Below are 24,795 nucleotides of genomic sequence, written 5' to 3' on the forward strand. Positions count from 1 at the left end.
ATTAATTATGAACTTTCATTACAATCCTGAAATATTTTTTTATTAAACATGAATTTCTATCAATTCCTTTTTTTTACTGTCTCATCAATTCTGAAAATATTTTTCTCATCAATTCTGAAAATATCTTCCCATCAATCCTGAATCTTCATTAATTTTGAAAATATTTATAATTAATTCTGCAAATACTTTTCATTAGCTCTGAAAATATCTTTTTGATAATTCGGCAAAACTTTTTCATTAATTATGAATTTTAATGAATTGCGAAATGCGTTTTCGACCAATCCTGAAATTATTTCTTTCAATAATTATTAAATTATTGATTTAATGGTCTTTCTTTCAACAATTATGAAACTATTCCTCCCATTTTAATTATAAAATTATTTTAATAATCATCAGAAGATATGTAATTTGTTCACGTGCAATTCCCAACGATGAATGCGTTGTCCTTTTCTTCTTTTTTGTAGATGAAACTTCCTATGACAACTTCGAGGAATATCACTACGAACATACAGACCCCGATAACTATTATGATAACAGACGAAACGATGAGGAACTTGCGGCGATAACTTTTCCCTCCGTTCTCTTTCACCTTTTTTCTGACTTGTAAGTAAAATAAACAGAGACCTGTATTTTTTCGAAAGAAAAAAAACAATAAGACATTTCAATGATTATTTCATATAGTTTATGTAAAACGCATTTAAGAAATTTTTTTAAACAAAATCTAGACGGTCATGGTCCCCGCAAGGGTTAGAATGGCAGAGCTACCACCAGGGTGCCTGGGATAAATCTTATTAGATTTAAGAGACAGGATGTCCTGGATGTTGTTCCGAAACGAATCTTTGGAAAGAGAGGTTGTTTGTCTCCTAAATCGAACCAGGGTCCTCCGGCATATCGGGAAAAAGTGCGTTAACCAAAGACATAACCTTCAACTTCATAACAAGCCTTCAACCTCGGCTGGTTGTCCCCTTTAAGCTACCACGAGTGAAAACAAATCTCGTGTATGCACGTACCTACTATATCTGTTTTGCGCATACACGCGACTTGCTTTGACTTGTAGTGGCTTCAAGTGGACGACTAGCCTAATGTGCGTTATAAACCAAAGAAGGTTGTGTCTCGGGTGTATTTTGTCAGCGTTATTGCCCGATATGCAGGAGGACCCAGGTTCGATTCCCGGAGGAGATAAACAACCTCTTTTTCCAAAGGTTCTTTCTAACTAAACATTCATAAAATTCTATTTTTCAATATTGTCAATTTTTGGCTGGAAAAAAGGCTTTATTATAGATTTGTTTTGGTTTTCCTTCACACTATAAATTTACTATACAGGCGGCCTGCCATAGATTTCGGCCTCGGGACCAAAATTGGAGATGGGGAAAGGATGAAAGAAGTACTTGCCTGGAAAAATGAAAGTATTGGCGGCCGCTAATGATCCAAGCACTTGTATTACAATGCTTATATTTGGCACGAAAGCACCCACGGCGGCTGATGAGATGAGCCACAGAGTCGTCATAATTATTCTACGCTGTTTTTCGTATTTGAGCATCTCTTCTGCAGACTTTTTTGTGACAGTAGAGTAGAGGCCATCAAAGGCTCCTCTAGAGAAGAAGAAGAAGAAGAAGAAAAAAAAAAGATATACACTAATATGTGCAGAAACTAATGATGCACCTTTATTCATCAGCTTATAGCACTAAAATTACTCCCAAAATCTTGAAACAATTCGAGAGAGAGATGAAAGAAGAGAGTCGGTAGAAAGAAGACACGGGTATAGGGTGCCCGGAAAGGAACATCCAGACGATTTTATAAAATATCTTAAAAACGGTGAACAGTAAAAAAAAATCAATTATTTTTGCATGTTTGTCACACAGTCTGTAATATTTTGATTACCAGGTTCGACGGAACTGTGTGGTTACGAATTTGAACGACACATGAGACACAATGCAGTCGTTCACCTTTCATTGTCAGTCAGATATAGATTAATGTATCCGTTAAAAGAGCAAACCCTAAAAACTCGCATGCTGCTTAAAATAGAGAAATTAAGCAATATATTTATGCGTATTTCTCTTCTGCACAAAAAATCTAAAAAAATATCCATTATAAAGCACGAGACTCTTGTTGTCATCTATCAAATAAAAACAAAATATTCGTTGGTAATATTTCAAGAGAAGTAAGTGGTCGACTTCAAACTGTTATGCATCATGAAAACGAATAAAAAATGTGTTACAATACCATATATTATTCATTTCCATACCTTACAACGGTGTGAATTTCATGCTCCAAAATACTTGTTTTTATGTTTGCCGCGAAATCAGTTCTTGCACGCCCGAAAAAAATATCAACCGACATTTCGGCGCATAAACTTTACTCCGGTATGAATGTAAAAACAAACAATATATGGCATCCATATTGTTCATTTTCATTCTGTACACCGGTTCAAAACTAACAATCAATTTCATTTTGAGAATTGTGACAGATAGTTTTTTTTTGTGATAGACAGACAGCAGCAAGCAATAAAGCTTTTTGTCTCGAGTATAATAATAGAACATATTACTCTCTCTGTTACACTAAAAAAAAAACCCTACTTCCATCTATAAAATTTAAAAAATTGCAGCTTACTATGCATATGACAACTGCACCGGCTCCGCGTCATCTATCGATGTAATTTTTAACTAAACCCAGGAAAGATTATGATATAACTTTTACGGGCTGTATGACAGATATGCAGCAAAAAAGAACTTTTTATTCACAAACGTTTTAAAGGTATTCAATTTTGAAATTGGGTGTCCATTTCTAGACATCCTGTATATTATATACGATTTGCTCGCTTATCGTTTTCAGGTATAGCTAAATACAGAACTGTCAGTCTTACAGAAACTTCTAATTACATAAAGAAAAAAAAATGTTTCAAATATATTGCTGGACGTCAACCTGAAAGATCCGTTTGGAAAAGTAACGAAACTTTTTTGCTGTCTCTCCGAAATTTCATAAGTTATATTGCATTTAATATAAACAGTTTCATGCACTGACATGTAAAACAAATAAAAAAAAGCATTCCTCCACTACCAAAATTGACCGAGTTAGGTAACTCATTTTTGTGACTTTTTTGCGAATTCCTCATCAGAAAACGCATCTTACAGTCAAACTTTAAACCAGTGGTTCTCAACCTGGGGCCATATGCCCCCTTTGTGGTCCTGGAATATTCTAAGTGGGCCACGGTGAAAATCAAATGAAAGGGGAGCCACGACAAGTGGTGAAGATGGCCCGCAGAGAGATGAGAAAAAATAGTTTCCCCAAGTGTTCCAAATATGTTGGGGAAAAAAGAATATTTTTTCAGAATCAAGCCGAGCTGTCATGGAGCCAGAGCCATCTTAATCTTAACCCATGGGCATGGCTTGGGGGTCCTCTTGTGAATAAAGAGCCTACATAGTAACATCTGGTATTATGATTTTTGAGTGTACATATGTGTGGTGGTCGAGTGATCAGAGTGACGGACTCGCATTGCTAGGTCCCTGATTCGACCCCTTCACCACAGTGGTGATCGGCTGAAGTTGGTTTTCTGTGGTTTCCAATTTCGAGACATGAATGTGGCCGATCCCCCCATTGAAAAGTCTCGCCACAAAGAGCAACAGGCCTACAAACGATACAATGTTCAGTCATTACACTTCACTCACTTCACTTCTGAAATATAGATGGCAGCATTGAAAAATCAAAACACAAAACTAAAATACTCACTCAGACTGTTAGGTACACACACTTACACTTTCGCCACAACTCGCTAAGTAGTAAATTGCCCATGGCGATAGACTGAGTTGTGCTCCGTTTGAAAGAAAAGAAAGAGTGTAAATATGTAAGTTGGTACGGTTACTTCCAGCTACGTATAGCACCCCAAAACACCATTTTGCCCGGGAACCCCCAGTAAGTGAGACGACTATACATAGGACCACTCCCCCCAAGAAAGAAAGCTTATTGAACTCTAGCCCAGGGTAGGAGTGATGTGTCGGGAATAGCGATTGTGTAGGCTCGTTGGATCTCGTCACTCCCGTATTTTTCACAGACCTATTTTTTTCTTCTTCTGGATCCGTGCCTGGCCCAGGATAACAAAGATCGATCTTATTTATGAAATCTTTGTTCATTATAAAGTTAGTTGTGACTAATTTCAATAAGTAGAAAGGGTCTCACGTCTCCATGAGGGTAAGGAGCCCTGGATAAGATGGGAGCCATGGGATAAAAACATTGAGAACCACGGTTTCAAAATTTTCACATTGTTTCTCACCCCCGTTGTATTTAAGACTTCATAACAAAATAACACAACCTGTCTACCATTTGAAAAACAGCTAGCTCCCTCTATTGCTTTTTATTCGTCACAAACTTCAAGTAAGAATTTAAAGTGGAATTATAAAGAAATATAAAAGTGACTCTTAATATAATTGAGAGTAAGAATTGCTCGAGTAATCTTACCGTCCGCAAAACAGGACTTGAGGGTACGTGGACACCATCTTTATAGCTAGCGTGACCAAAGCGATGAGAACCAGAGGGTCGTTGGCCCCGTATCCCGCTATGATATCTGGTGCTACGGCAGTACCGAAATTTAGATATCCGAACGCACCTTCCGTCGAATAGCATAGGAATAAGAGCATCATCGTGAAGGCAGAAATTTTGCTGAATTCCTTGAGATTCCTCTTCTTCAGGGATGCGTAAACGGGTACAACTATCTCGTGCGTCTGGTTAAGGAAAATTTAAAATGAACTTATATAGAAATGAAGAAAAAAAAATTCAATTGAATTATATACAGGGTGGTAATTATCAACCGCCCAATAACTACGCACGTGATTCCTTGGGGAAAACTAGTATGGAAAAGTGGTTTTCGTTTTTGGATCGGACGAAAATTAAGGGAATTATAACATTTTGAAATTTTGTGACGTGCCATTTTTCTAACGGTCAGTTACGTGCCAAACAACCAAACAGAAAGAAATTACGTTACTCACTGTCATTTCTTGAAAATTAACTAAAATATTCTGTCTCGTTAGAAAGCCGCTGTGGTGGTCGAGTAGTTATAGTGACGGACTCACGATGCGAGGATCCGGGTTCGAACCCCACAGTGGTGGTCGGCTAAAGTTGGTTTTCTGTGGTTCCCAACTTCAAGGCGCGAATGCGAGCCGATCTCCCCGTTAAAAAGTCTCGCCACAGAGAGCAACAGGCCTACAACGTTACAAATATTCAATCATTACACTTCACTCATAATTTGAAGTATAGATGGCATCACTGAAATATCATACACAACACTAGCTACACACTCAGACTGTTAGGTGCACTCACTTTGTTCCAGACTCTGCCACGAAGCTGGGCTGGAAGAGATCTCGGCAACGGGATAAGTCCGGTGGCAGAGACCCTGGCGTTCATTCATTCATTGTCTCGTTAGAAATCAAGTTCGGCCTTCTTCTTTCACGATTGGCGCTTTTCTCTCCATATACTGTGATATTATAACCTAGTTATTACGTGTGGCTTGCGTGTAATCACGTGTTAGCTTCGTCCACTATGTTGGCAAATATATTACCAGATTTGTAAAGTGTTAACCAAATAAAATCTATTTGAAAAGTTTTTTTAAACCAAATCAACACTTTTTTCGCTGAAACGTGGTAATTTGCTCCCCTTTACTTTTAAGTGAAATCTTTTAAGGGAAGGTGCATACAGTGCAGAGTGTGTAGTGAGCAATCGTTTTTTTACCCTGTCTTTCGAATTAATCATACGTTGGTCAATGAAACAGGACAATATGTTTTGAGCAATTTCAAACTTTCATCGAAAATGTTACGCGTTAGAAGCTTCCTTCAATGAAGGATGTGAAAATGGTACCTTCTTGACAAAAGTGTGGCTGGTGGAAACATTAAGATAATAACAACGATTGAATCAGAAACTTTTAATTAAACTAATTTTTTAAACTAACTTTTTATGAATTCACATATTCAATATAATTAATGGTTCAGGGTTTTTTCCATTGATTACTCATCGAGATATATTTTCATACCGATATATGTTGTAACGAAGATTTTTGATTTCTTTGTGACTGCAAAACTGATATTTATCGCGCTGAAATGTTAATACATATACCGGTACTTTACATTTTTTATGAGAAACATTTTGACACGACTTCGAAATTTATTCCACCCTCGATCATTTTATCATTATTTATGACGAATTTTCTTTTTTTGAGGTGTATTTATTGGGGGGGGGGGAATGTTGTCCAGACTCTTTCCGCCCTAGGCAATACAAATTTTGTTGTCTTTTCGAGGTGCTCTTATATTTCATTTCTTAATTTCTTTCCCCCACAAAATTATGCCCCCCCCCAGCTCTCAATTTTCAAAACTGATGATCTTTACTGCTTGTTTTCCTAAATATGGCTTTGTGAGTATTGTGTCATACACACACTCATAACATAAATGAGATGTCGTAAAAATTTTAAATTGTATTGGTTAGGTTTCATTTAGGCTTGTTGTAAATGTGATCGATTTCATTCAATAAGCTTATTGTGTTAATCAAGTTAATTGTGTTGCAGAATTACAATCAAAAGCCGTGATGCAAAATGTAAATCTTCGAAAACTTTTAAATTGCAACTGGAAAAAAAAAATCTCATCTCAAAAATGTTAGTGATACTTTATTCATTCAAAGGGTGTCACGACCCCTGAAGTCAATTTTTCAAATATGACTTTAAAATTATTTCATTCAAATGAAAATCAAACGTGAAATATTTCGTGTCAATCTGATTCATTTGTTTTTCAAAAAAATAAATAAAATAAATAAAATGAAATAATATAATAATAATAATAATAATTAATTAATTACATATAGTGCAATCGTGAATAAGAAACGCACTTTGAACACTGAAAAAACACTTTGAACGCGATTCTCTCAAATCGTAGTTTTTGAGCTCATCCGTTAAGATAAAAAAAAAGCAACTGCACCAAAAATTCTGAAATTTTACAGGAATATTTTTACATGTTTTAGTAAAATGAACCTCGAACTTCAATATCTCATAATTCCATCTGTAGCAGTTGGTTTTCTGTTTCAATGAGTGTCGTGATGGCTGACTATACGAACGAAGAATAAGCTGACATGCATCTGATTTACGGACGAGCAGATGGCAATGGGCGCTTAGCACAACGGATGTACTAACAGCAATATCCGATGAGGTATTGGTGTACGTTCGATGAATTATGAAGGATCATGAAGAGACGTCATTAATTTTTATAAAGCGTTATAACTCATTAATTATTTGCCAAATAAAAAAAACTGAAAGCACTTTCCCATATTAGCTTTTCACAAGGAATCACGCGTGTAATTATTGGGAGGCATACTTACCAACCACCGTGTATAGTGTAGCACAGACGGTTATCGTCTCCATCTCACGACTTTAGGGGTGACTTTGGTTGTATCAGAAATACGGTAGAAGAAATCATACCTATGTCGTGGAGAAAACTCTAGAACCTGGAGTAAATAGACTATAGTTTGCTTACCTGATATGCAAAAGCAAATACAGGGAACGAATTGAACATCTCGATGACATCTGTGGGGCTGGAAAACAACAAAAATTCCATTTGGTGATTGTATTATATGGAGATAAACTATAAAATCCAAAATCCATATAAGTGCTTTTTATTCTTATATCCATTGATATTTCAATTCCAAAAATGCACGTTTTTGTTGTCGAGATACAAAGAAGTCGCTAATATATATATATATATATATATATATCGGAGATTAGACATGGTCAAAACTTACTATGTTTTGAGTTGTCCTTTAGTTGCGTCCACCATGATGTATTCGTAAACTGCTAAGAAGATGGTGTAAAACATGGAGAATGTTCCAATGGTGCTGCAAAAAATTCGAGAATCTAAGAGATACTATTAACAAATTTATATATAGTGATTATATTGAAATCGAACAACTCAAAAGTAATTTTTAAGTGAGGTCGATCTCCAGGCTCTGGGCTAGAGGTCACTGAACTTTCCCCAGCGAAGGTTCAATGCAGGACCATCTTAACATCATACGCCCCGATGAAAGAGTGATGTTTTGGGGGTCCCGCACTAATCGGGTAGTAACAGTTTACATTACATACTTATTCCCGAAAAGCTTAGTATCAAGTCTCATCATTTAGGCAGTCTATGGACACGAGGCTTTCCGGTCTATGCCTGGATAGGCTCACACGTAAAGATGATACTGGTTGTATAAGTAGTGCTGATGGATTTTTTTTTTACTGAAAGTAGTCACAATTTTCCCACCATATTTCACTTAAATGCTTTATTTCTTCACATCTGATTTTTTTTCACATCTTCCTGACCAACTGTGATGGCTCTCCATTCGATTTTCTCCCATGACCCAGACTCCCATACCCTAGGCTGAGAAACATTGATCTAGACTATGAGGAATTCGAGCGAGAGAATAAAATCCTGGATAACATTCTCAATCTGTATTTTAAAATTAAATCCAGGTTGTGACTGTCTCATGAAGTCTCTGAAAATAGTTCCACTCAAATTCAATGTTTACTGTATAAAAGGAAATGAAGTCTCGAAAAATAAATTTTAGAAAAACATTGACGGTTGACACGTTGTTGTTCTTTCTCGGTGACACCAGTATCTTATTCACATGATAATTCGCATCATTATCATGAGCTATCAACGCACGCCGTGTATATACTACGGAAGGAGATGAACCATCACTTTCTTTGATATGATATTAAAAAAATAAAAAAAGCGTCCGTTCTGTGCTGTGAAAAAAATTGGAGACAAACAAACACTATTGAGTTGAAAACTAATTAATTATTTACGACGGCGACTTGGCATCGAGTTCGGCTTGTGCGTGACAAGGGCGAGAATCGATTGTTAGGTGTATGGAACAACAAGATGATTTTGAGCAGAGTTAGAATGGAATAAGTTCCCCCCCCCCCTCCTACTTCAGAGAGCTCTGGAATGTTTTCTATACTTGCTCCGAATGAGACGACAAAATTTGTACTTCAGATAATTCAAATGATGCGTTTGCCATTTATTAAATTAATAAAATAGTACAAAAACCCGTTGATGGATGGCACTAGAGCACACCTAAGCTCCGTTTACATGTGCAAGATTGGGGATCGCTTTGGTGATTATTACCTTTGACCTTTGAAGACCGGACACTCCCCGCTTCCCATTTCAGAGAGATATCAAAGCATTCCCGAAGGATGGGTGTCTCCGGAAAGTTTTATTATAAACAACAAAACATTGTCGCATCGGACAATGGCAACAAAAATAAAATATATATAAAAACGATCATCACTCTGAGATCATATAACAGATAATTAAAATCAAAACAACAAACTCCGTGTCGGAATATTTTGTTGCACATGTAAACGGGGCTATATAAATACTTAATATGTAGTACTAAAACTGAGGAAGTTGGTTTTCTGCGGTTTTCTAACTTCAAGGCGCGAATGCGAGCCGATCTCTCATTTGAAAATATCACTCCTCAGAGACGGATTGTTGAAGGCAGACCTTCAACACGCGATGCTTATATAACCAGAAAATTCGAGCATTTACCATCTTCACATCAAAATATGGATGGCAGCACCAACAAGAACACGCAACAAGCAATGCTATTACAACACAAATACGTTAAGGCCACACATATATACACTTAACAACACGTCCCTGATGTAACCATGTCATTAGAAATTCCGCAGAGGAATATGTACGAGGTGCATGTACGGTGCACTAATAATAGCACTAAAACTGCTCAATATGCCCCTTCTCCGTTCACATTTTGAACAATGTGCTCTAATCACACAGGAGAACATTCAGCGCCATGTTCAGTGTATTTCGGCAAACTCACTACGTTCAGCTGTGGAAAATATTGTTTTTCGATCAGAGCACATTGTTCATAATGAAGGGAAACATATCGAGAGATTAGTTTCAGTCCTACATTTATACAAGGAGCATAGGTAACAGGGCGCATGTTTTTTTTACTGGTGAACCCTTGATCCTAGAGGCATACTTCCAGTTAGGGAAAGTGTCCAAATAGCGCGTAGTACTCAAATATGTCATTCATGTTGCGAGGGGTTGTATGGTTATTAAAATAAAAAAATTGACTTATACAGTCCCCGTGGGCCCCAAAACCCAATTAAGAAGCTGTTGCCCGTCTCTTCTGATGCCAACAGAAAAAAAAAATCCATGTTTCTAAGTGCAATATTCACTGAGATATTCGAATTCATGGATTTTTTTTTATATCAGGTAAGACAAGGCAACGGCGTTTTAATTGGGTTTCGGGGCATACGGGGACTGTATAAAATGTTAATTTTTATATTTTAATAACTATACAACCCCTTGAAACATGAATGACATATCTGTACTACACGTTATTTGGATACCTTGTCCAACTGAAAATATGCTTCTAGGAAAAACGATTCACCAGTAAAATGCCATACGCCCTGTTACCTATGCACCCTGTGTATCTAAGCATATTCAATATTTGTACGTGTGCTCCAGCACCACCTATAGACGGTTTTTTGTCATTTAACAAATGGCAAGTGCATCATTTGAATCATCTGTAGTAAAACTTTTGTCTCATTGGAGTAGTATATGAACCCCCCCCCCCCTCCCAGAGCTCTCTGAAGTGGGGAACTTATTTCTGGGTAGCAATGTCTCTAGATGAAGAAAAAAATAATTCTTTTTTTTTCTTTACATTCAATAACTATCGGAGTTTTTCCAGACTCTGCCACCAAGCCGAGATTGGAGAAGATCTCGGCAATGGGATAAGTTTGAGTATACTTGCGCAGAAGGCTACTATTAATTCTGTGCAATTATATTGTATACATGTAACAAGTATAGGGTGGGTGAAAGTTCATGTAATATTTTAAAACTCAGTTATAAAAATGAACCAATTGACATGAGAGAAGTGCGATTTGCATAAAAATTTTCTTATCATAGCGTAGAGACATAGCGTATTTTATTTTCTGAAAACTAAAAAAAAATCGAAATTTTAATCCCACATGATGCTGTATCATGTAATTCTTGACATAACACTAGAAGAGCATAATTAATGATTATTACAATTTGCGTTCGCAAAAATCCGCATTTCAATGTGAGCATACTTTGTAGCTCGGACTACATCTGAACGGTACCGAATTTCCACACACGCATCTGCAAACATCGGTTGCGGAAGAATCTCGATCACTTCAATGATTCTGTCCTCAGTTCCTTGATGTTGGTTTTGTGTGAGGCGTAAGCCTTGGTTTTTGGCATATCTCCACAAGAAGAAATAAATATCGGGGGGGGGGGGGATGAATCTGGAAAGTGAGGTAGCCGTGAACAGGTGGTCCATCTCATACAATCCACGGTATTCTTGACATCACTTACGTCGCTTCTTAAAGTGTAATGCTGAGTTTTCAAGATACAGCGCCATCCGTGAATGAAATTTTGAAAGTATTTTTTTTTTAATTTATCAAAAAAAAAAAAAAAAAAAACATAACACCTCTCCGCCATGATGAGTATTTCGATGCACTTTTTTTTAAATGTAAATTGGTTAATTTTTCGAATGTGTAAATGTGGGAATTTTTAATTTTTAAAATATGTCATGAACTTTCCACCCACCCTGTATATCAAATACAAACACACAAGCCGTCACAGACAAAATTCCCAACGAGGTCAAATACAGTGAAACCCCCTATTAACAGAAACCTGTAAGATACGGCCACCCCTCCTTTACGGCCAAATAACAATTTTACTGTGTATAATGTATAATAAAAGTATGCTTTTGAAACCCCTCATTAACCCTCTTTTAGGGACGAATTTTTTTGTTCCACCGGTGTCCGCAAAAGAGAGGTTCTACTGTATAACCAAAATAAAGCAACCCAGAATAAAAGCATATACGTATCACGAAAAAAAAAACTAATAGTTAATGCTTCATAAAATATACTACCCATAAAAAAGATTACGGATGTCTTATTCTAAGTGTGGATAGCTGCTCGATTTATCCCACTATGTTTATCGTACTTCTTTTTGAACGTGTCAATTGTGTTAGAATTCAATACGTACGTATACAGTACTAACGACAGTTCAATATACTTCAGCATACTTCAGTATATACTACAGTTACATACCTCAGATATCCTAAAAAATTGATCTTCTTGAAGAAGCAAATGGGGGCGATGAGAACCGCCGTGGTCAAAACTACGGTAAACGGTCTGGACAGGTACCACTTATCACAGAAATTCGGACCGACTAACGACAGAAATACTAGAAAATAACAATAATAATAATTAACATGATTTCGAATATTAAGAATAAAAGTACAAAGTAATTTTCAGATCTTTTAGACAGGATTGATAAAAAAAAAATGCAGTGTTATAGGGGAAACTGTTGCACCTTCAGCACAAACCTTGAAATACTTGAGATAGTTTTAATGGTATTGCATTCTAGCTGATGTTTTGGGGAGTGCAAGACATTAAGAACTCACAACTGAATGTTGTTTCAGCTCTTTGTCGGTAATCTTGGCAGATATTTGGAAGTATGCACGTTTTAGTGGCGAAATTGTGCGCTTGTTTTTGCTTTGTTTCTTCTTAGCATTGCAAGTTTAGCGCGAACTACATTCAGTAATTATAATCTATGCATTCACCTCATGAACCATAATGTTTATGTGAATAAAGGTATTAAAATATTATTTTACAACTAGTGGAACATAGTTCTCCTTGAGATCGAAAAGATCGTGTACCTTGGAACCGTATAAAATTTGAAATTTTTCTAGTTATCTTGGAATAATCAATTTATGCTCACTTTTAATACTTCTTTTGCGTTTAAATACAATTTACAATTTAGATTTTAGTCCTATACTTCTCTCCTACAAGAACTTCAGCTACCCCCCCCCCCCCCGCCGTCCTCCATTTCTTCTCTTCCGTCTACCTTTGGTTGTTCCCTGATCAAATTTGTTGGAAAAAACATACAGTGTAGAACGCGTACAGTGAAAAAAGTTTACAGTGTAGAACGCGTACAGTGAAAAAAGTTTACAGTGTAGAACGCGTTCAACAAAATCCTTTAAAGTGGAGTAGTCTCATAAGATCGTCTAGCTGCTGTTTGTACTCCTCAAAGCTGTTATTCTGGATATTAGAATAGAACTTAATGAATTCATTTGGAAACAACATGAGTATAAAACATGAAATATACTATAATTCGCAAAGCATATAATTAATTCGTAATTCATATAATTTGCAATTCATATACATTAATTGGCAATCCATTGAAAAATTAAAATAAAAAGATTGGAAGTAGATGTCAATCATATCCTTAATATATTAATTATTGCCCAAGTCTATTTTTAAAAGCAGGCATGATGGAATCTGCACTGGAAAGTGTGAGCTCAAGTACAGTAGGACCATTCAAATCCGGGACACTTCGGTCGAATTGTTTTTTTTTTCTTTCAACCGGGGACTCTTTTAGTGTTTTTCTTTACTTAAATTCTGGTTTCGGCCTTTTCTAATGCATCAGCCATTTTATTTATTTTCTGTACCACTTATTGGAGGGGGTGTCCACTGTGATTTTCGGGCTTGTGGGGAACAATGATGGAAACTGAGTGTCTCGATGAATGTGATTATTCACAAAGTCAAGTTTTGATCTAAAGAAAAAAAAATGTATTTTTGTTATCTTCATTTTATTGATATGCTGAATTGGATAGAATCGTGGTTAAGAGATAGGTCGCAACGAGTTATGGTGAACGGGGAATTCTCTGGTTGGACAGACGTCACAAGTGGAGTTCCTCAGGGAAGTGTCCTTGGCCCCATACTTTTTTCACTTTTTATCGACAAACTCGATCAGGGTATCGATGGAATTACTAGCAAATTCGCAGATGATGTGAAGCTAATGGGGGTAATCGGAAATGAAAGCGATAGGGAGTTGCTCCAGACCAACTTAAACAAGATTGCAGCATGGGCAAATGAATGGAGCATGACGTTTAGCGTAGATAAGTGCATGGTCGCTCATTTTGGTTCGAACAACCCACGGTTCTCTTACGAGTTGAATGGTGTCACTATCCCGGATGCAACTAGAGTCACCGATTTGGGAATTCTCATTGACGAGCGACTTAAGTTTTCTGAACATTGTTCAGCGGTTGTCAAAAAATCGAATAGAATGCTTGGTCTCATTTGCAAAAAGGTCTCTTCGCGTTCTCCTAAAGTCATTCTTCCGCTTTTTCGAGGCTTAGTTCGTCCTGGACTGGAGTATGCTGTAAGGTTTTGGAGACCATACCTACAGAGGGACATAGACTTGGTTGAAGGGGTGCAGAGAAGAGCTACGCGTGTCGTTATTGGCACACAGGGCTTGAGTTATGAAGAAAGACTTCATTTTTTGAATATGTTTACATTGGATGAACGCAGGTGTCGAGGAGATATGATCGAAGTGTTCAAAATTTTCAATGGGATGGATAGGATGGACCATGAACTTTTAGTACACCGCCAATCGACTGCTTTTACAAGGGGACACCAGTATCGATTGGTGAGGGACAATGCAAGGTTATGGTGTCGCAGGGAATTTTTCTCCAATAGGGTTGTTAATAAATGGAATAGCTTACCCCCGGAGGTAGTAAATTGTAACACAATTGACACGTTTAAAAAGAAATACGATAAACATGTTGGGGTAAATCGAGAAGCTATCCATTCTTAGAATAAGACAACCATAAGTATTCTTTATGGGCATTGTATAATATTTTATCATGTGTATATATTGTTTGTAATTTGTGTTAATTGCATTTTTAATTGGGTTGCTGTATTTTTGAAACATATGACAACCATATTTTTATGGGCATCTTTTTATCAGCCACCTCGTTGGGCATTTTGCCTGTTGTGGCGTTGTATTTGTATTTGTATTTGTATTTATTCCTCAGTGCTGCACAGTTAACCTTGGTGTTTTGCCAACTTGTGTGCCGTCCAACGCTTTATTTATTTTTTGTGACAGGGATACGTCTTTTAAATCACCTGACGATACTGGGAGCATTCGCGAAAAGTTTCGTAACGAAATTATTTAAACGCTCATATCTCAGAAAGTACCTAACGCACGTCAAAAGCCATGGCCCCCCTCATCCTGGAGCAGGGCCACTAGGCAGGAACCTTTCGCAGGTCCCATGCCAGCCTTTCCACGGGCCTCTCTATAGTTAATTTATAGCGTGAAAAAACAAAAAAAATGATGACAATCGTCCGGTCCCAAGACTGGGGGGTCAGTCCCATTCTTGTGGGGGGGGGGGGGCATGTCAAAACAATCGTATCATCAGAATGCGGAACATCAGTACGAATATCACGTGGAGAACATGGAATCGGAAAATATGCCATTTGCGATATTCAGAAACAAAAAAAAAATTCCCTGTTTTTTTTCGATTCAAGAAATAACTACAAAAAATGTTTAAAATAATAACGATTTTTTTTTTCAGCGGATAACTAGTAACGGTATGTAAATTTGAAATTATGGTTTTAATTACATCATCTGTTTCTATACGCACATACATTTCTTGATTTTTTTTCCAAGGGGAAAATGTCAATTGTGTGCTCAAACAGGTATATTAGGGGCCGTTCAAGTATTACGTCATCATCGATGGGGAGGGGGAGGAGGTTTCCGATTTGCTGACTTTTGATGACAAGGAGGGGGGGGGGGTTGGATAATGCTTTCGTCATCAACCACCCTTTATGAAAATATGAAATACAAATGCAAATACAACGCCACAACAGGCAAAATGCCCAACGAGGTGGCTGATAAAAAGATGCCCATAAAAATAATGCCCATATTCTAAATATTTTTAATGGCATCTTACTCGGCGCGCCAAAAACGAGAAAAACCTTTCGATAGTTTGTGGGCACTTGAAGCAACATCCCCCCCTATTGATAAGTGCCCTACACAGAGCCAATTTAGTGATCTATAAATTTTCTCAGATCCAAGTGGTCTGGAAATGTGTCCGGGCCGCTTAAGTGCTCTGGAACTGTGCCACGCATCACTTAAATAATCTGAGAATGTGCCGCGGGTAATTTGAGTGATGTAGAATAGAACCGCACTGGAGGGAGCCACTTAAGTGCTCTAAAACTACGTCACATGTCACTCAAGGGATTTCTAAATGTGTCACGGATCGCTTAAGTGTTCTGGAACCGTGTCCCGAGTCATTTAAGTGATCTGAAAATGTGCCACGGGCCGCTTAAATGTTCTGGAATTGTACCACGGGACACTTAAGCGATCCGTAAATCATTTTTATAAAATTAGGTTTGAAGAGGGCAGGTCACATCTGATAACCCCAGGGCCATATTTGGTCCGCGGGCCAAGGACCTTTATGTGATTTATCATTATATGGCTTATATATATAGAGGGTGGGTCGCAATGAATTTATTAAAGATAAATTTTGAGTTCATTGCCTTCAAATAACTTTGAAATTAACAGAAATTGATTATAATAACATTTAAAGGTATTTTCTTCTGAAATTTCAATTTAAAAAAAAATATTTTTTTGCATTAAAAAAAATAAATTTTCGATCGTGGGGGGGGGGGAGAAGAACGAGCCTCCTTTGCCCCCCCCCCCCGTGTACGTCTCTTATCCCACCAATGTGCGTTAGGGTTCAAAGGGGCAGTACTGATGACGAAATTTTGCTGAGAAGGGGGGGGGGGTCAAAAATGGCAAAAAAATTTGCTTACGTAATACTTGAACGGTCCCTTACTGCTTTAAATATGAAAAATTTGGATATAAGCAAAAGTTGATCCATCATCTGGAAGATTCTCTCTAATCCGGAATCACCTGGATAACGAGGAGTTCCGATTCAAAAGAGATCCTACTATATTATGCTCGCATACCTGGAATTACAGACACTGTGACGCCATAGCGCATTTGCTTAAAAGTGTCAGGTGGCCATAATAAAGTGGCCACTCAGTGTATAGGGAATACTCTATCTTGAATGCCTTCACTCAAGATATTTTCAAGGTGATTTATTTTACGTGGCTCCACGCCATTTTTAAATATCTTTTAATATCTCTATACGGATCGTTAGAGACCTACATGTCGATGTGCGACCCTGTCACTGGCAAGAAAAATTGTCGTTTTCATGCTGTTGACGATTTGAGACTTGTCTATTGTTTTAGACTCAGAAGAAGAAAAGAATTCATTGTTTTTGCCTCGTGAATTCAAATAAATATATTTCGGGTTATATATATGTAAGTGGATGAGTTTTGTAGTAATTTCGACATGTCTTCTCGCACAATGGGGCATAAAAGTTTTAGGTAAAGAAGGAAGAGAAACTGGACTTTTTTTCCCAGTTTTGCAAAACAATATTATGGGAAGTGACAGCCCATCTTTCTCGTGGTTGTGCGTCAAAGAGATGCTTTTCCATGGGTGCGAGAGAAAACTGCTAAAAAGAAGGAATGATGTGTATTGCACCCTGTTTGCATTTGTCTACATTCATAAACATCATCACCGTCGTCGCATGTCATGGTCATAAACATATAACTATATGCACATAAATTATAGTATATTATAGTCTATATACAGGGTGTCCTGTAAGTGCTAGCACGGGCTTTATCTCATCAACCGTCTGTCGTGGAGGTATGATTCCAGTTTAAGAAATGCTCCACAGGAGTTCAAAAATTACCCTACGCCAGTTTTGAGAAGAAAGCGTTAAATGCTGGAAAACCGTTTTACCCGCATTTAACGCCGTCCTTTCTCACATTTCCTCCGTTTTTCGAATTCGAATATCTCTGTGAATATTGCACTTAGAAACATGGAATATTTTTTTGTTGGCATCAGGCGAGACAGGACAATAACTTTCTAATTAGATGTTAAAAGATGGGGGGGGGGCATCAGAAAATTTAGATTTTTTTTTATTTAGTTATTACACACTGTATTTTCACCCTCAAAACTTGCACAGCTTAATTTTTGAACGTCTGTTGAGCATTTTTTTAATTGGAATATTAAATCTACGACAAACGGTTTATGAGATAAAGCCGTGCTAGCACTTACAGGACACCCTGTATATACAGGGTGCATAGCCAACACCTCTTGCTACAAAGTACTGGTGAACCGTTGATCCTAGAGGTATACTTACAATTAGAAAAAATTATCCAAATAACGTGTAGACTTCAGATACGTCATTCATATTGCAAAGGGAGAGGACAGCATAAACTAACGGACAACGCTTCTTACCTCATTTATGCTGTTTCTTCAACAACTTTCTTCGTTTTTGAATTCAAATATCTCAGCGAGTATTGCACCTAAAAGCAAGGATTTTTTTTTTGGCCCCAGGAGAGACCGGGAAACAACTTTCCAATCGAGTTTTTGAGGACAGGATGTCCATATAAAAAGTTATTTTTTTTTGTTTTAATAACTATACAACCCCCTGAAATATGAATGACGTATCTGAATTCTAGACGTTATTTGGATAATGTATGGAAATATATGATCAGCGGTTCACCAGTAGTTCGCAGTGTGAGGAGTTAGCTGTGCACCTTGTATATAAGTGTGTGAATGATGAGTAATATATATTCACGTCTGTTGTACTGGTCCCCGATGATGATGAGAAAAGTGATGGAGATCCCGTAACATGTGATGAGAATAGAGATAGCGGCGCAGTGCTCGGCGATGGGTCCACAAGCGGTCCGTAACACCTCGTGGAAAGTATCGCAACCGTTGAAGTCCGAGCAGTAAGCCAAAATGATCATGGTGGAGATCAGCACTGCTATTACTATCTAAAATATGAAAAGAGACGACATGGGTTGAAACAGTCAAATTATTGTGCTGAGACAGAAATCTCAAAAAATTCACCGAAAAACAATTTAAAAAAAATGTGACTTCATGAGTGAGTGGATGAGTAGGTGAGTAAGCAAGTGAGTAAGTGAGTGAGTAAGTTAGTGAGTGAGTAAGCAAGTTAGTGAGTGAGTAAGCAAGTTAGTGAGTGAGTAAGTAAGCAAGTTAGTGAGTGAGTAAGTAAGCAAGTTAGTGAGTGAGTAAGTAAGCAAGTTAGTGAGTGAGTAAGTAAGCAAGTTAGTGAGTGAGTAAGCAAGTTAGTGAGTGAGTAAGCAAATGAGTAAGTAAGCAAGTGAGTGAGTGAGTAAGCAAATGAGTAAGTAAGCAAATGAGCAAGTAAGCAAATGAGTCAAGGAGTTAGTGGGTGAGTAAGCAAGCGAGTCAAGGCGTTAGTGGGCGAGTAAGCAAGCGAGTCAAGGAGTTAGTGAGTGAAGAGGTGAGAAAATATTGAGTGAGCACGTGATCGAACTTCCGGCCACTTCGCGAATTTGCAGGCCAAGGCTCGAATCATTTCTGAAAATCGCACTCTCGGCCACTTCTCGAATTGATTTCACTTCAGCGTTTGGCAGTAAGATAGGGGGGTCATTCAAGTATTACGTCAGCATTGATAGGTGGGAGGGGAGTTTCGGTTTTCTGCCTTTTGATGACGGGGGGGGGGTTTGAACGATGCTTCCGTCATCAGCTACCCTTTATAAAAATATAAAAAAATATTCTTAATGGCATCTTACTCGGTGTGTCAAAAATGAGCGAAATCTTTCTTTAGTTTGTGTGGGCACTTGAACTAACATTCCTTCTATTGATAGGTTCTCAATAGAGCCACTTTAGTGATCTCTGAATGTTCCGTGGATCCTTCAAGTTTCTAGAAATGTGTTGCGAGCCATTTAAGTGCTTTAGAAATGTGTCGCGGGACACTTAAGCGCTCTAGAAATGCGCCGCGCGTCACTCACGTGATCCGCAAATATGCGGTGGATAATAAGTAATCTGAGAATGTTCCGCTAGTAACGTGAGTAAATTCAGTAGAACTGCAATACGGCCACTTAAGTGCTCTAAAATTGTTCCACATGTCACTTAAGCGAATCTCTTAATGTGCCACGGCCCTACTCGGTTATTTGAAAATGTACCACGGGCCGCTTAAATGCTCGGGAATTGCACCACGGGTCACTTAAGCAATCTGTAAAAATGTGCCTCTTGGTTCATTTTCAAAAAATTATATTTGAGGTGGTGGTGGTGGGCCTCATTTGACCCGCGGGCCATCAGTTTAGCATATATGACTTAAGGATGATTTGTAATGAATTTATTAAAGAGAAATCTTTAGCTCTCAGCCTTCAAATAGCATTGAAATTAACAGATATCGATAATAATAACATACAAGAGTATAAAGGTATATTCTTCCGAAATTTTAATTCTTTAAAAATAATTGTGTTAAAAAAAATAAGTTTTTGATTGTTTAAGGGGGGTATAAGGGCACTCGTTCCCACCCCCCACCCCAGTCCCCGCTTACGTCTCTGATCCCAATGTAAAGGGGCTGAGCTGACGGGGAAGGGTAGGGGACAAAAGTTTTGCTGGCTTTTCTGACAAGAGGAGGAGGGGTCAAAAGTGGCTGAAAATCTGCTGACGTAATACTTGAACGGCCCCATATGCACACGATCTTAAAAGAATCGAAGTCTCTTTCCACCCAGAAAACTATTGCAGCGTTCGCAGAGAGCTTGAGTGCTGATGAAGTACTTCACGATTACATGCGGAGAGTGGTTGAGCCTTAGAATAGCAGAGGAATCATCTTCATGGAAGAGTTGGCAAGGTGCTCACGTCCAATTTCGTACTCGTGAGTTTCGTGTATGCTACATTGATCATACATAACATTGATCTCATTCAACATATTTTATCTCATTCCTATCTGCAGCAGTGAGTTTTTTATGGGGCTAAAAGAATCAGATACATTCTACATATGAATGAATTATATATTTACCAGTTGCATGAATGTAGCGAAGTAAATGCCTCCCGCCTTGTCATACGCATAAGGATAGTTTAAAATTCCAGTTCCGAGACTCGCGTTGACCAGGAGAAAAGATGCCATCAACCAACTGATGCCTGTGGAAAATTAATCAATTGAGGGAAAAATGAAATTTTTATGAACAACATTAAAATTATGACAAGAACTTATGGAATTAGCATCAAGATATATTTTTTGAAGGAAAAAAACAACTAAAACTTTGCAAATTTTTTACGATTACCTTTCACTAGAAGAAATCTGTAATTTTAATTCCCCTTATTCCATATTATCCTTAATAAATAGTATTTGGGATAAGAGAGACCATATGTCTTTAAAACTGTATTTTTCTCTTAAAAGTGAGGGCCGAGTGCAAAATTTTGAAATATACAAATGGTTAGGTTCACATTTAGGATGTCTTACGTATCTAAGCATTCAAACACGCATCATTCCTTACTCTATATTAGTGTTTCACCCAACCTTTTGATGTCGTAGATCCCTTCAGTGAAGGTCAATGCATCCCAGACCCACTTAAGCGAAAGTTCACGCGGTTTCCCCATAGAATCCAAAATATATTGTGAGTTTTTTTTTTTATAATTTTCATATCATAAAATAATTGAAACGATAAACTAAAATTCCGCAACACTAAATGAGTCCTTAATGCAATAATAGTAATTGAATGTAATCCCGCGGAACCCTTACAAGATACTCGCCGACTGCCGGGGATCCGCACATCCCTGGTTGAAAAACACCATTCTGTATATAATGCAACCCTTCAAAAACATTAAAAACGAAAATTTGAAATTTCTTAAATTTGTGCATCCTTTCACACACGTGCAGCTGCTCATGTCTGGATACATACCAGCAAATGACAGTATGGAGTACGATATTCTTTAAAATATGAACGATGCAGGTCATGTCAACTAGACATAGTTTTGGAGAGCGAAACAAATTCCAAATTAAAACAAAGATATCGTGGATATTTTGGAATAAAATCTATGCCAGGAACGTTTACGCCAACGCAAAAGAAACCTTCTCATTCAAAAATGTTTTTTAAACTTCAATTACCAAAAAAAGTGATAGTTTTCTGAAATTTTTGATCAACATACGGAGTTATTCCACGAAGATCGTACGGCTGAAAGAAATTTTCTACTCTCGATTCCAAAATTGAACTAAAATATTAACCCATTTTTGACCGCTCTTACCATTCGTGACCTAATTGCACAATTTTTTATATATGATGACTGGCAACTTGAATAACATACAGCCGAATCCCATTATAACGAATTCCAAGAGACGGAGAAATCACTTCGTTGTAACGAAATTTCGTTATAAAGGAATTCCAGGTTTCTGCAATGTTCCTATCTAAACTTTACATGGAGGATTAGAAAAGTTTTCGTTAGAACAAGATTTTCGCTGCAACGGCATTCGTTAAAACGGGATTTGACTGTATTTTCGAAGTTTAAAAAAAATTGGACGTCTATTTAGCATGGCTTTTCTTTGTAATTAATGTAAATATTTTCCCATTAATTAACTTTTTTGTTGATGTAAATTAATTATCTAAGTTTAATGAACATAATTCTCGTCATAAGCCGTGCTCGTTACAACGGACTTTAAATGTATTACGTTTGAATTTTTTTTTACTTCGCTGATCTTTCTTCATATTTTACTCTTCAGCTCTGGAACTAACTAGAATTTTTTTTTTCCGTTTCGGACACTCTGTTCGTAAAACATAAAGTGTTTCGGAGGTTCAAGTATTGAACGATTGATTAATCGAAATCGATAAAGATTTTTCAGAAGTATAATACCCAAATATATTGTACAGTTATAGTTATTACCTTCTTCAGATGATGTCGACTTGGGTTTCGAAGGGGTTTCGCCATTAAGAACGGTAGATACCTCCAGTTTATCAATAGTAATTTTTTCAGATGTCTTATTGGAATCCCTGGCACAAAATTCCGTAGGTCTCACTTCCGTCATGGCGATGTGTGGATTTCTTTTGGAAGCTTTTTTAGATCATAATAAACTGGAGTCTGAATACGAAGTATTTCCAGAGGATGTGCATTTCATGTTGACAGGCAGAGCGGAGGTGTCTCATCGCATCCAGGTACCTGATTGAGACACCTGGTCATTTCGAAACCACCAAAAAGAGGGAAAACAAACAACAGCATCTCGAAATCTCGGAGAGATATATTATATTGCATCAACATTACATATACATATGTATATTTACTAAAAAATTTATCAAAATTACGCTCATTCTTTTACTCCGTTGAATATATGATAGACATTATTGTGCATTATTGTGTGCGTGAGAGTGTGTGACGTAGCGGTCACAGTCGACCAATCATGGAGTTTACATTTGTGTAAATTTTCTCTTTTACCTATCATGACACAGCGAGTTGAGAAGATTGTGGCAAGAAAAATAAAAAAAATAAGTGTGTTTTTTACGAAAAAGAAAGTGTTATATATAATTGCCTTTGTGATGTCAGGGACGTCATACATACACACAACACAACTCAGTCAATACACGGAAGATACACATACAATTGCGTAAGCGGCCACGCGGTAAGGATAAACATGCATACATACGATTGTGCAAGGCGTGTCGACCCTATATGCGATGAGTTATTTGGGGAAAAACATCCGGGAATGTGTTAGGAGAACTGTAATATACGAGAAACCATTTTTTTTTATTTATCCCGGACAGCTTTTTTCAAGTCGGTACCGAGAAGATGCATTTGATATGAATATGAATCAGGAAAAATTCGAAGCGATTGTATTATAATGTAATAAATTCCATTGAAGCAAATGTTACATGAAAACGACCTGTCTTTGGATGAGAGAGATATCTTCTCTTACGCTTATCAGACAAATCTTCAAAATATGGAATAAAACGATATAACGCTATTTATAGTTGGCTTTTGTTCTGAACAGTGGCACAAATTTACACAACAAATATACGCCTATGCATATTTGATCTACTGTCAAGGACGGTTTTCCACTATGATGTTGTCCGATGGTTTTTTTCCCCTTGGTGATTGTGACAGACACATGTACAGAAACTAGCTTGATGTCACTGATCATTGATCATTTTTGTCGCACCACGGTCATTTTTCTGGACACGAGGGCTAATTAGACCGGGACCTACAATTTATTGTCGATTCCGAACGACAGGCTTTTTTTTATACTCATCGAGAGGTTGGTGCGATAATCCCTCGATGGGGGACTCCCTGCGGTAGCAAATTTTACTGCGGTCGTGTCGCCATTTTTTGTTGTACCCCTGTGTCAGGAAAGTTTTCTGACAAGGACGAACCGGGTATCGAACTCGCGACACCTCTAAACATCCTTTGGTACTTTAGGCGAGTATCTTATCGACCTGGGCTTGATCTTGATGTCACATGCTAGGGGGCGCAGTAGCCCAGGTCGATAAGATACTCGCCTAAAGTACCAAAGGATGTTTAGAGGTGTCACGTGTTCGATACCCGGTTCGTCCTTGTCAGAAAACTTTCCTGACACAGAGAGTACAACAGAAACGGCGACATGACCACAGGAAAATATTGCTACCGGAGAGAGTCCCACATCGAGGGGTTAGAACAGCAACTTCTCGGTGAATATAAAATACGAAGGTTTTAACAACTGGATGTTGCGAAGATATATTTTGGAAAGAGAGAAAATTCAACTGCCCCTTCGGGGAATCGAACCCACGTCCTTTCACTTTCCGGGTGAATGCCCTAGACCACTAGACTACAGAGGCACCGAACCTCTCAATCTTTCCTTGGAGCTCGTGTACACTGAAAGGGACCGTACATGGACGGCCGGACCAGACTCAGGCCAAGCTCACAACTGCTGATGCTGCCACCAGATGGCGACTTCGCCATCTGGTGGCAGGTGAGTCTGGTCCGGCCGTCCATGTACGGTCTCTTTCAGTGTACACGAGCTCCAAGGAAAGATTGAGAGATTCGGTGCCTCTGTAGTCCAGTGGTCTAGGACGTTCACCCGGAAAGTGAAAGGACGTGGGTTCGATTCCCCGCAGGGGCA

At 37.9% G+C, this 24,795-nt stretch overlaps 1 protein-coding gene and 1 non-coding gene across 2 annotated transcripts; one reads left to right on the plus strand and one right to left on the minus strand.

Moving 5' to 3' along the window:
* Positions 1-367: 367 nt before the first annotated feature.
* On the minus strand, positions 368-22,923 carry LOC149090129 (sodium-coupled neutral amino acid transporter 7-like). The gene is made up of 9 exons (XM_089232373.1): positions 22,593-22,923; positions 20,734-20,855; positions 18,511-18,709; positions 12,116-12,251; positions 7,768-7,860; positions 7,503-7,560; positions 4,453-4,715; positions 1,393-1,592; positions 368-624 (listed from the first exon to the last, which is right to left on the minus strand). The coding sequence occupies exons 1-9, from the start codon at positions 22,732-22,734 to the stop codon at positions 413-415; spliced, it is 1,425 nt and encodes a 474-aa protein (XP_089088499.1). The 5' UTR covers positions 22,735-22,923; the 3' UTR covers positions 368-412.
* Positions 22,924-24,721: 1,798 nt separating this feature from the next.
* Positions 24,722-24,795, plus strand: TRNAS-GGA (transfer RNA serine (anticodon GGA)). The gene has a single exon. It is a non-coding gene; the product is annotated as a tRNA-Ser (tRNA).

This window comes from Pholcus phalangioides, unplaced genomic scaffold, assembly GCF_987345545.1.
Source record: "Pholcus phalangioides strain wild (caught in Gottingen) unplaced genomic scaffold, Ppha-v1.0 ptg000001l_1, whole genome shotgun sequence".
NCBI classification, from domain to species: Eukaryota; Metazoa; Arthropoda; class Arachnida; order Araneae; family Pholcidae; genus Pholcus; species Pholcus phalangioides.

Excerpts from the sequence above, each read along its gene's own strand:
- LOC149090129 (XM_089232373.1), bottom strand. The coding sequence starts at position 22,734 with ATGACGGAAGTGAGACCTACGGAATTTTGTGCCAGGGATTCCAATAAG. Across the intron at positions 18,710-20,733 it reads TCGCTACATTCATGCAACTG|ATAGTAATAGCAGTGCTGAT; the intron begins GTAAATATATAA and ends TTCATATTTTAG. Across the intron at positions 4,716-7,502 it reads TATTTGCTTTTGCATATCAG|ACGCACGAGATAGTTGTACC; the intron begins GTAAGCAAACTA and ends TTCCTTAACCAG.